The sequence below is a fragment of the Stegodyphus dumicola genome, chromosome 4 (genome assembly GCF_044657685.1).
Source record: "Stegodyphus dumicola isolate Sdum_Otavi_A_Nest chromosome 4, ASM4465768v1".
Classification (NCBI taxonomy): domain Eukaryota; kingdom Metazoa; phylum Arthropoda; class Arachnida; order Araneae; family Eresidae; genus Stegodyphus; species Stegodyphus dumicola.
The window spans coordinates 242200454-242214138 of record NC_140771.1 but is presented as its reverse complement, the minus strand read 5'-3'; the positions used below and the strand labels follow the sequence as shown (position 1 = coordinate 242214138).

Sequence of the window (13685 nt, the reverse complement as noted above, 5' to 3'; positions counted from 1 at the left end):
CTTTTCATACTTTGGCACAACCTTACACTTGCCCATGAGTGGCATTATTATTCAGTACATAACTTGCCTTATAATTCTGAATTTTCAAACAATTTTTATGCTTTTTCGTAAATGTTTTGTAAATTTACTCACAATTGAGTTTTAGGAAAGTTAATGAGAAGAGTCAACAAAGAGTTTTGTTAGAATCACCATGGAAATGAAAAAGAAAAGTATGAAGAGGACATGTGTGTCTGGGATTTGGCTACTGTATACCGAATGCCACGTATGAGGCATCTATGAATGCAAAAACAAACCTGCTATTAAATCATGTAACACTGGAAAGAGGGGGATATCAATTACCAAACAAAGATGAGAGACATTAGAGCATGTTGAAAAATCAGTTTTGAACTGGATAGCAGAACATCATCTATGTACAGTTATTTTGTGCAGTGCTTCATTTACATAGAATATATATTTCACCCACTGCATTTGTATTTTATTATTAAGCAATGTTATAATAACAGGATTTTTTAAAAATAAGAATGGATAAATTATTTTCTCTTTATTCCTTTCTGGAAAAATTCAACATACTATCAACATTTTTGGTATACATCCAAAGATCGGGAACAGATTAATGATGTATACCAAAGTACCACTGTAATTAAAGATCGGTTAATTAAGGAAAGCACCAGATGGTTATTTGGGCTAGCTTGTGTCAAGAACCTGGGAATTAGAAAAATGAACTTTTAAATATGTATGACAGAATAAAAACACACACATATATATATTGACACCATTTCAGTGTATGATTTCTTAATGCTTGCATAAACAACAGGAGAGTAACTGGATAATGCTGATAATGAAAATCGATAACAACGTTATGGCCTGAAATTTTGTAACAGTATTTTATAACAAACACTGATTAAGAATAAAACACTTATCTATAGCAATAAAATTATATTTTATCTATTACTGACTTGTTTTCTAAATATCCAATAATCAGTAGCTGATGGATATGTATGTTCAGCCCACTCCTTCAGCAAAGTTCTTGATACCATGATACTTAATACATCTTTTAAGATATCGCGTAAGACTTGATGACTAGCTTGTGAACCACGTGACTGCACTGTTGCAAGTCTTTCATAAAATCTTGTTAATGGAGCATCATATTCCATGCCCTTCTTCGCACAACGCTGCAAATTTAAAATTAATTTATTAATACAAATTATGTGCAATTCAGTTACATAATTATCACAGTATATAATTGGCACAGACTATGCAAAATATGCATTTAGTCTGATTTAAAAACGTATACATATTGAAATCTAAACAAAATAAAATGCATGTACAATTGTTTGATAATAGTTCTCATCCATTTTCCCCATAATTACAGGATATTAATGGATACGTGAAGAGAAATATAAGTATGACTTGTTACAGAATTTGAAACAATTCATTTTAAAAGATCACCCCAAACACTCTTTTTTTTGTGGGGGGGGGGAGGGCGTTAAAGAAGTTTAAGTCAAACTATACTGCTCTAAAAAGTTATTTACATAATTTGTAGAGAACCATTATTTTTTGAAGCCCAAAACCATGAAAATTAATTGTGCCTCCTTACTGGGATATGTCCCATGAATCTTTCTATTACTAGCAGTACATGCTACTACTTACTTCATAAGGTCGTACATGGGAAATTGAGATATAATTACTGTATTATAACATATTAACAAAATGAGCAAAAAGAGGCATGAGACCCAGAAAGCTAAATGCATGTGATGGTACATTACACTCAATACATTTTTAGTTTGGGTGTCACTACAAGAGACTATCAGGTTTTTCAATGTGAGAAAACATTGGAAAAAAAAATCACCTGTGCACTCAGGTTTAAATGAATCTTCCAATTGGTAACTGGGTGTACTAACCACTTACAGAACAATGGCATGTATGATATTAAGACTGTATATACATTAACCACAAGTTGACAAAATACTTTTTAGTGCTATTGAAAGGAAACTACAAATACAAGACTGAAACAAAAAAACTTGACAAATTACATGATAAAACATTTAAGGCAATTAATAAGAAAAAAAAATGCTGCAATTTATTATACTAATTAAATTTATATTTTAAGCATATACTTCTGCTTACACTTCTAGATTTCAACAAATTTTTACAATACAGAAGAAGAAAATAATATACTTGTTTATAAATATCAAGCAAGGAGATGGATGACTCATTATCTTCTACTAGCCTCAACTGTGGACTAATTGGAACTACTCTAGGTACAGTAAAATTCAGGAAACGTTTAGAAGTTTCCTTTTGCTTCCCAAGGTAATGATTCAACATTCTTAATAGCTGCAGCACACGTTCTTCTTTCCTTGCATCACTTAAACAGGCATCATTAACTACTAAGTATGGATATATCTGTAAGAACAAACGAAACTTTTCACAAAAAAAAAGGGAGGGCAATAAACATATTGTAAATACATAATTTTTTTAAAACAAAAACAGATCTTAATCTTTCAAACTATTTTATTTCAATGTTAAGATCCAAAACATCTACTTTCTCTTCAATTCTATAAACAGACATAATTTCTTGTTCATTTACAAAGTCCCACTGTTCAAGTCCTGTAATTGCTGTGACAAGTCCGACTAACTTGTCAATCGAAATTTTTTCATTTTTAATAACCTCTCTGTTACTTTCTATTGGAAGCACACATGGACAAACACTTTACGCGCATGTGTAACGGACGTGCGCATTAAACGCGGATCCGTAATCGCATTACGCGCATGCGTAAGTTTGTGGCTTTGAGGTCCGGATTATAGATAATTCCGGATAATGGACGTCCGGATTACGGACTTTATACTGTATTCAATAACTTTACTAAGTAGCGTAATATTTTTCTACAGGTCAGAGGAATTCCCAATGGGCTCTAACAACTCAATACAGATTTTGATTTTTATTTCCGTTTACACAAGAGTATAAATTTCAACTATGATTAAAAGAACGAGAATTAAAACTGTTTGCCAACACCTACAAATACATAGATATTATTACTTTCAATAATAATAATGCAATAGACAGATTAAAAATCTATTCTAGCATTCTCACACTTAATCCTACTAATACTGATCAACATTTTATAGACTATCTTGACTTACAAACTATTAATCATTGCACTATTAAGGTTTTTAACAAAAGAAGAGAATTTAAGTTCACAACTTTTAAGTTAATCAGTTGGAACTCCAATATTTCTAAAAAAGTAATAGCCTTTATCAGTCAAATTAAGAGGATAAGGAATATTTGTACAGACATTCAAGATATTAAAAATGAAATCTCCTTACTAAGTAGCACTCTCAAGGATAACAAATTTCCTTCTAAATTTATTAATTTTTTTTCTCAAAAAAGGAGGCATTAATTTTAAATTTTATTCTTTTAGTATAGAAGATGTGAAGGCTTTATCTGAAAAATTTAATAAGGAGGGTAAAGTTGGATGGCTTAGACTGGAAGATTTATACAAATATAAAATAATATGATGTAAAAATGTAAAATATCCTCGATTTCTGGCTTCTGTGCTTTTATTAACTAAGAACCAAGAATTTTCTTAAGTCACAATTGCAGTACTTTTTTGAATTAATAGCTTGTCACACTGTCTAGCCATGCCATAGCTAATTACCATTTTTCACCTGCTTAATAATAATAATTTTACAATTTTTCTAAATCTGGCAACTATAGATTAGCATGCCTGCCCTTTGGAATAAAAAAAAAAAAAAAAAAAAAAAAAAAAAAAAATATACATTTGTTATTAGTTACAACTAGTTACAGCTGTACACTGAACTGAAGTAAGTTTATTGAAGCTTTTACAAATTTTGTGGCCTAATTTATTATTTTATTTTCACGCTTTTTAAATGTTTTTGATCTCATTACTGATTTGATACCTGCGTATTGTTCTACCTTTTTTACATTTCTAAATTGTTTTATATCATTTAGGGGAATTCTTGACATGTATATGGGTTAGCTAAATTTGGAGCTTTGAAAACTTATGTATAAAAATTTTTAAATTACATATGCATGACAAGGACGAAATACAATGTCTGAGGTATTGGGAAGAGAGTGAAATAAGCCAATTCCTCCTGATGAATCAGCATTATCAATTCTTCATTTTTTGGTCATTTTCTGTAATATGGATAAATTTTCATTTAATTTGCATTAAAAATTTTTGCATCTCAACTGAATTTGCTTTTCCACAACTATTAGCTGGTGCTTGAAAGACAAATTTTCTTACCGATTCCATTTTTTTCCTTTAACAATACTTAAAAATTCTTTTCAAATTTTTAATTTCTTTATTTTTATATTTTGTACTTTCAGGATTTGGTCCTTTAATGACTAAGCTGATTGCAAATGATAATGACTTGCAACTGTCATTTCAATTTTTACTTAATGGGAGTTTTTGATAGGACTATTGCCGTTTTTAATTTATTATATACATGTAACATCAAAAATTAATTATTATTGTTTTTAATTTGACATTAATTACCCATCATTAATAATTACTTTTTTTTTCCTAACTTGATACTACTACTAGGCACCAGATATTTTTTTTCGTTTCTACAAGACATTTCTTATTGCTTGGTTTATTTTAAAGTTTTACTTATATAATTTATTTTTTTTAATTTCCCCTTTGAATAAGGACTTTTACAAAAGCAAATAATTCAGAGTCCACCATCTGCTCAAGAGTTAGCATTTTTCAGCCTGTATGCTGGCCTTAGTTTAAGGGTTTTCACCTTACTCTGCTATCCCAAATTTATGTTTTTAATGAATCGTATTTAATGTTTTTGATGAACTGCATTTGTATCCCATAAAACGCTCCATATATAACATCCATTACTGGCTATCTATACTTCTTGCCCTATTTTCAAGAGCACCTTGGCTGGAATTTTATGTATATTTTGATAATTTGCTTCCTTTGGTCCACCCCCTTTTTTTAAACACTTACAGAAGTACTGAGCTAAGCGCTGTTTCCTCATATTCACAGCCTGTTAGGGTTGAGTGGATACTTAACAATTTAATCTAAAAATTTATTATTTAAGCACTATTAAACTATTTGGCCTTGCCAAATTATTCATTGATTGGTTTAGAAACAGACTATAAATTTTACATTTCTTGAGCACTATACTCTGATGAAGATTTCATGAGAAATTTTGCTCTTTCAGTTTTATGAACTTTAATTAAAAGAAATTTTTAACTTATCACTTATTCAGCTTTCTGTAGTGTTTATTCATTTTCTTTTTTCCTTTTGTTCAAGTCTTATATTGCTGTTTCAATGGAATATGACTTAAAAATTTTTCACTGATATTTGCAAATTTTTACAGGATTAGTTTTGATGGCTTTAACAAAAAAAAAAAAAAAAAAAAAAAAAAAAAAAAAAAAAAAAAAAATCATCCTAAGTTGCCAAATTGCAAATCAATGAGATAATATAAAGTGATAAGGTAAGATAAGAAAGAATGGCTGAACAGGTGTTAACTCCTGTCCAGCCACTCTTATCTTATCTGGTTTTACTGAACCATCAGCTGAGGATGAAGGTTTGGTAAAACCATCGAAACTAGTCTTGTGAAAATTTGAAAATATAATGCTGATTTTTGTTGTTTGACTTCTAAATTAATACATCAATTTCTCAAACACTTCATAATGAAAAAATTTTAATACAATTTATCATAAACTTTTATTACCTTTCCATTATGTCCTTTAATATACAATCTCCGAGCAGCAGTATTATGCTTCTGCACAATGTCAACTCTTGGCATGAATCTTGATATCCGAACAAAATAATGATTATGCTGAAATCAGACAATAAAGGTTTATATAAGTTTGATTTAACATACAGGATATTAATTTAATTTTGTACTTAATGCTAGCTTATTACAGAAGCTAAGCAGATATTCATAATTTTCCATTTTTAAAGTCTAACTAAAAGCATAAATTAATTTATATATATATATATACACACACTCACGTTTGTGAAAATTGCAACACCAAGAAGGAATCGTCATAATTGAATGCAATTTAATACACAGTTGAGTGGTAGCGGTACAAATAAATGATTAAATGTTCAAAGCAAACAAACAAGAACAAGAGATCAGAATCAGTATTTTGTGTGGCCACCACGCGCCGCAATAAGTGCTGCTACACGACGTGACATGGAGTGAAACAAAGTTTGAATGTCTGACTGAGGAAGAGCATTTCATATCGTTTGTACGCGTACCCAAAGTTCGTCTGCAGACGCAACAGGACGAGGATCACGAGCAAGACGCCGACCAATGACATCCCACACATGTTCAATTGGCGACATATCCGGGGAACATGCAGGCCAAGGAAGAAGCTGTACCTGCTGCACTGCAAAGAAGGATTTAACAATCCGAGCAGTATGAGGGCGTGCATTGTCCTGTTGAAATACAGCGCCTGGCAAGCTTTGAAGGAAGGGAACAGCTTCGGGCTGTAGAACTTCACGGATATACCGGTTGCTGTTCAGATTGCCCACAATTCGTAGCAATTGAGATCGTCTATGATATGCTATGGCGCCCCAGACCATAACTCCGGGTGTTCGTCCACTGTGGCGTTCGATAATGCACTCCGAAAGGTGCCGTTCACCGGCATAGCGTCTGACACGAATGCGGCCATCATGGTACCACAAATTAAAGCGGGATTCGTCAGAAAACACGACATACTGCCAATCAGCACACCAGTCTCTATGCTGATTGGCCCATTGTAGCCGCAGGCGGCGATGGTCGTGCGTTAGGGGGATCCTGTATAAAGGAGTCCGTGCGCGCAGTCCACACTGCAGCAGACGTCTACGAATTGATGAAGCACACAATGAAACACCTGTAGCTATTGACCACAGTGCTGCCAATTGTCTAGAGGAAGCTGTACGGTCCGTCCGCACCATGCGGACCAGGTGTCTATCATCGCGAGCTGCCGTCACATTTCGGGGTCCACTCCCGGATTTCCGAGTTGTCCGACACTCGTCCGTCCACTGCTTCCAAACGCGCATCACTGTGCTGCTGTTACGCTGCACACGAGAGGCGGCTACTGCACGATACACGACAATCCAGCTTCACGAAGGCCGATGATTCTCCCTCGTTCAAACTCTGTAAGTTGTTCAAATCTCGCTCTCTTTCGTCGACGAGGCATAAGTACAGATTGAGTTAACGTTTACCACTAGCAGATAACCACCGATAACCGTACACGCCTCGCTACAGCTGTCTATTTATTCGGATCCATCAGCCGTTCAGAGGGCGCTGCTCAGCATACGCATGCGCTACGGATTTGCAATTCTAATCATTTGCATATCATGCGTTACTTTGCATTTCCTGAAAATTTCAGCTCACTCGCGTAAGTCCTTCATGGTGTTGCAATTTTCACAAACGTGTGTATATGTATATGTATATATATATATATATATATATATATATATATATATATATATATAATTTTTTTTTTTGTAAAAAAATATTTTACCAATTAAAAGATATGATCAAAACTTCTCCTTCATATTTTAAAAATAAAACATATCTTTCTTAAAGCAATTTATTAATATTTTCTGCATTTAGTTATGAAATGCAGAAATATCTCATAATATCTACAAGAATATTCAGATTATATAGACCTTTTTTGTTTAAAGTAATTTTATAAAACATATAAAAGCAATAGTAATTAAAAAATATTTGACTTGACATTTTCTAACATTCAGCTTATAAATAGATGCGCAAAGTTATATTAAAAGATGACAGATGATAATGATACATATAAATGCTATCTATTTAGAAAATATCACAATGGAAACAACAATTTAAATATTTATAAAAGATGAACAGTGAAGAGTGTAAAACATGAAATTAAACCATTGCATTTTGATGAATAAGAAGCTAATTAAACAAATGAGCAAATTTCTAAATAATTTTGGCTAAAGAATAGTCAACCATATTACCAAAAAGAGAATTGCATATACAGTGACCAAGTTTGTCTATCTTTTTTATGGCGGGTTTAAATAAACATGAAAATGGGTTTCTGAGCTTTTCTATGAAAAAACATTTTTTCCACAGAGAAGTTTGTTTTGAGCTGTATCTTATGCATGTTGTTGACTATTATTTGTTAAATGTCATCTTCCAAATGCCCAGATAATTACACAAGCTGATTTCCTAACTATTTCCTCACTGTGATTAATTTTTATATTTATTTTGTTTATTTAATGCTTCATAGTTTATTGAAAAGATAAAGCTACCAAAAGCTAGCCATCAATCACAAATATACCTCCACAGAAGACTTCCTGAGGGAAGAGTCAAATTTATATCACATAGGAAATACTACAGCAACCTTTTACATAATCAATCTCTTCAATATTCATCAAGAACTGAATTTAGGACAAAGTTTTTTGAGACTTTATAAATTAGCCACAGGTGAGATTTTGTTTTGCAAACATCTTTTCTAATAAAGAGGTTTATAAAATGATGCAATATAAAAATAAACATTTTAAATTATCTCAACTTTTAGGTAAAACTCCAGATAAAAGGAAATTAACACATGAAGAATTAGATTTACTTCAGCATTCCTGTTTCAATTTTGATCCATGAGTTCCTGTTCCAATTTTGATTCATGACTTCTTGTTTAAATTTTGATTGTGGCATCTAGTTTTACTTATCATTTATTTGGAACTTTCCTTTCCTCTAATATCACTGTTTTATGTCCCAATTTTCAGTATTTTAATTTTAAATTAGTATATAGTAATCTTATTATCTTTTATTACTATTATTACAAGACTTCATGGAACTACTCTTATATACACTCCCCCCTCAGGTCGCCAAATTTCTCACCAAACATTTTTGGCGAGAAACTCCACGCCGCCATATTACTACCTAAATTTTTTGTCTACATTTCGAATTTTAAGCCAAAAATGTCTCTAAAAACGCAGTTTTTGCACATGCAAAAACCACGTTTAAAAGACACGATTTAAGCTAAAAATCTGAAACAAAAACAAAAAATTTAGATAGCAAAAATGTAAAGTTTCTAACCAAAAATATTTGACAAGAATCCATGGACACAGCGATACGCTTTAACTTCAAAAAACATCTACGAATTGCACATTCTAGGCAGTGAAGGAATCTACGAACTACGCTTCAATAAATTAACATAACAACAATAAATTTCAAAGAATACCATGTACACAGTATTCTGTTCAAACTTAAAAAAAAATCTATGAATTGCGCAATCTAGGCATTGCGCACAAATCAATCAAATAAACTAAACTAAATTGCAAACAATTCAAAAAACAACAATAACAACAGAAATTCATAGTAAAAAAACAATGAACATAACATTCTACAAAATAAAAACAGTAAAATGAAATGCACTTACCATAATACACTCCTGAATAAAATTTTGCCAGTCACACAACGTCTCTGAACAAAAGTGCCACGATTTTGCTATATCACATGTCTTTCTGAGATTCAAAATTTCGAAAGTAACGATAAAAACTTCCTCCAAAGTTAACATACTACACGAAAACCAAACTCCACTGACAGTCACATACTTAACTCCACTGACAGCCACATACGTTACCAGCAACCATTTGACTGCAAATCCACATAACAACTATCAGAAACGCCGTTCTTCGTCTGAGTTCTCATAGCAGCGACTCCGTTTTAAAAGTGCCACAGAAATTCCAAAAATACACTTCAATCCTCATAAACACAGCCGTGAACAAAAGACTCGTTAACAACTCCAACATTGTACCTTAATACTAAATTTACTTTCCACACAATCTAAAATATGCAACTGAAATCATCATTGCAACATAGGCCATTTCAAAACATGCACGACACGAACCAATGAGCAATTAAACCACTCCAGCAAAGATTTTTCAACGTCAACAGGGTTGCCATACAACATGCAATCACGCCAAAAACCAGCGTAGAACACATATCGCCACATTTGGTGAATTTAGGGCACATACAAGAGTACAGCCAACTTCACTTATCAAAACAGGCCTGGTAATTTTTTCATAGATATTTATGTTAATTTTAAATGCTATGTCCACAATTCTGCAAATATTATATTTATTATATTATTTCTAATCATTTCCAATACTGTTATAAAAAATGAATAAAATTTTGCTGAAATGTAACTTAAATATTTCACAAGAGATAAAAACTCTTTCCATTTCAAAAAATTCTGTTAAGCTAAATATTTAAAATAATCAAGATAATAATCACTTAAAACAATAATACATTACACAGAATTCCAAAATTTCTTAAGATATTAATATTTAATTTTTTTAAAGTTTTAAATAGTGCTAATTCAGAAACAGAACAATGGTTGGTGTTACTCTTTTATGCTTTTAAAATGGTGCTAAATTTTCAGTATAAAAACATTATCCTGAAATGGGAATACTTGTAAAATAAACACAAATATATGTAACAGCTTTTAAAGATCTAAAAAGTGAAAGGAAAAAAAATTACTCTGGGTAAAAGAAACTCTCCTGGAATTTCAATATCCGCAGTCTGCTGAGCAAAATTGTTTAGAAATCTACATTTTTCCTCAATAAGGAATGATCTGCATGAGAAACATTCGATTAGGTTACCAGAATGGACAAAGCACATAATATGGACTATACAGTTTTATACTACAGACTATATTATAGTCTTATTTGAGACAAATGAAGATTAAGATGCTTTACTTAGAACTTTACTTTAGAACAACAAATTCTGAATTATTTTAAATAAATGTATTCTTTTTTAAAATCACTGTGTGGTTTTACAGTTCAGCTTTTCCTTCATATACATATATATATAAAATTATATATATTAATAAAAGATAAACATGTTTAAAAATAAAATTTTTATTTTAAATTATTACTTCTTCATCAAACATTTAACCCTTAAAACATTAAATCAAACTGAATATGTATTCATCCAGTTTTACTTAGTATTTACTTTCAAAATAATATATTACTACTATCTCTGTAAATGAAAACTATACAGGCCTGTTAACAAAAAATTAAACAAAAAATCTAAATTTTAGTACAAACGTACTTATGCAAAAGCTTTGTTTTCCCTTCAAGTATCTTGATCCATTTCTTCAGTTTATTTATTAGGTTCTGAAGCTTCATTGCCCCAGGTGCACTTAAAGGAAAAGATAAATTACATGTGATGCACAGACATTGAAATATTAATATATTTAACATTAAATACTTTCGAAGTACATATAATTATTCATCGTTTGTAAGGCTTTATACATAGAGAGATAGAAAATTGAATACTGAAACACCTAACTTTAGGATATTTTAATGTAAATAAATGATATAAAAAATTATGCTTGAGAATAGTGTTTAGGTCTTCATAAGATATTTTAATGCCCATAATTTAGTAGTACACTCTCAGATAACAGAGAAGGAGAATGGAGTGGAGTTGATGTACGTGTGAGTAACACGTGCATACGAAAATATCCCTAACATTAACTAGGAAAGCCGAAATCTTAGTTAAGATAGACATGTTACAATTAATAATCAAATTTAATAAGGAAAAGTAACAGTTGCCGGGTACATTATAACGGCTTAAGAAATTCAGAGCACAGTACAGATGCGAGTACACAAGTTTACATATCTCGGCGAAAACAGAGACGCACACATTTGTTGAAGTAGTTCCACTTGACTGCCGGGGAAAAATCTCTCTCCGTCAGCCTGTAGGTTTGCCAAACGGGTTTACTGTTTCGCCAATTGGCGCTTTTCTGTACAGTTTTTAAGTCCGTATCTCCTGTTTGGCGCTGCCGCTGCATACTCCCTCCGCAGTGTCAACGAAATGTGACATACCGATGCGGGGGTCGGATTAATCGTCCAGAACGGGTGATACAATTGTCCGAAGTTTTTTTCACACTCTTGGAAGCAACTTGAGAAGAGTCCATGGTTACAAAAGCGGGTTTCAGTCTATCTATGGAGATCGTTTGCGTAGTCCCTTTTATTTCGAGATCAAACGTTTTATCTCGTCTTTCTAGCACCTTAAATGTTCCATCATAAGGAGCTTGAAGTGGTTTTCTAACTCCATCGTGTCGAACAAACACATATGTGGACTTGTGAAGGCGTGGATGAATGAAACATGTTCCCTGGCCGTGGCTAGAAGTCGTGGTCGGGCGGACACTGGCAAAGTGAGATTTTAAATCCTCCACAAACTGTTTGGGGGACGCATCCGGAGGTGTCGGATTGAAAAATTCTCCTGGGAGACGGATAGTCTTTCCATACACCAGTTCAGAAGTGGTTGCTCCTATGTCCTCTTTGAGAGCGGCGCGGAAACCCATCAGCAGCGTTGGAAGGGCAGCCACCCAGTCACTGGAACTCCTCGATCAGTCCATTCGCCTGTGGGTGGTACAGAGACGTCCTGATCCTCTTGATTCCCAATAATTGGGAAAGGGCTCGAAATAAGCCGCTTTCAAACTGTCGCCCTTGGTCGGTAGTAATAACAGTCGGACAACCAAATCGAGTAATCCAGTGGTCATAGAAAGCCTGTGCTACTGTGTGTGCTGTTATGTCTGGTAAGGGTACTGCTTCGGGCCATCTAGTTAGACAGTAATAATTATTTTGAGAAGGAGGTAGGGGACCAACAAGGTCAAGGTGGACGTGATCAAACCTCTGTGATTGGTCTGGAAACTTCATTAACGGGGTTCTAGTATGCCTGCTTACTTTTGCTTTCTGGCACGGAATGCACTGCCGTGCCCATTTCGCGCAATCTTTGCGGATGGAAGACCAAACAAACCGTGAACATACTAACTTTGTTGATGCGCGAATGCCGGGGTGAGACAAATTGTGCAAGGTGGCAAAAACTTTCTCACGGAATGCCGGAGGAATGTAAGGACGGGCGTTACCTGTTGACACATCGCAATATATCAGTAAGCTACAATTCGGTAAGGTAACTTTTTTGAGATGTAGAACTTTTGACTCTTTAAGCAATGTTTGTAATTCTGGGTCGATTTCTTGCATTTTAGCGATTTCCTCATAGTCGATAGGGTTAGGCATGCTTATTGCTTCTATACGCGAAAGTACGTTGGCAGCGATATTCTCCGAACCTTTTATATGGCGAATTTCAGTGGTGAATTGTGAGATAAAGTCTAACTGCCTAGCCTGACGAGGTGAACACTTATCCAAACGCTGTCGGAATGCATACGTGAGCGGTTTGTGATCGGTGATTAAAGAAAAGTTCCGTGCTTCCAACATATGCTTAAAATGCCTAATAGCAGCATAAGCTGCCAATAGCTCTCGATCATACGCACTATAGTTCCTTTCCGCCTGCGAAAGCTTTCGTGAGAAAAATGCGAGAGGCTGTAAATTTCTATCAACTATTTGTGATAGCATTCCACCGATCGCGAAGTCTGACGCATCAACCTGTAAAACCAACTGGGCATCTTTCTTCGGGTGTGCCAAAAGAACAGCATTAGCGATTAGCTGTTTGCACTTTTAAAATTCACTCCGCGCTTCCTCAGACAAATTCAGGATTGTCTTATCATTTTTCTTAGTCCCTTTTAAATACGAAGTTAAATGTATTTGATTCTGGGCTACGTTGGGTAAAAATCGACGGTAAAAATTTAAAAATCCTAAAAATCTCTGCAAATCTTTTACCATTTTAGGAAGTGGGTAGTTAAGTATCGGTTCCACTTTGTTCGTCAG

General features: G+C 33.4%; 1 protein-coding gene across 1 annotated transcript in view; it reads right to left on the bottom strand.

Moving 5' to 3' along the window:
• LOC118193460 (transformation/transcription domain-associated protein-like) overlaps positions 1-13685 on the bottom strand; it is a 215737-nt gene that overhangs the window by 18097 nt on the left and 183955 nt on the right. The window contains 5 exon segments of the mRNA XM_035364554.2: positions 957-1172; positions 2179-2403; positions 5710-5817; positions 10492-10585; positions 11065-11154. Of these exon segments, the coding sequence (XP_035220445.2) occupies positions 957-1172; positions 2179-2403; positions 5710-5817; positions 10492-10585; positions 11065-11154 (733 nt within the window).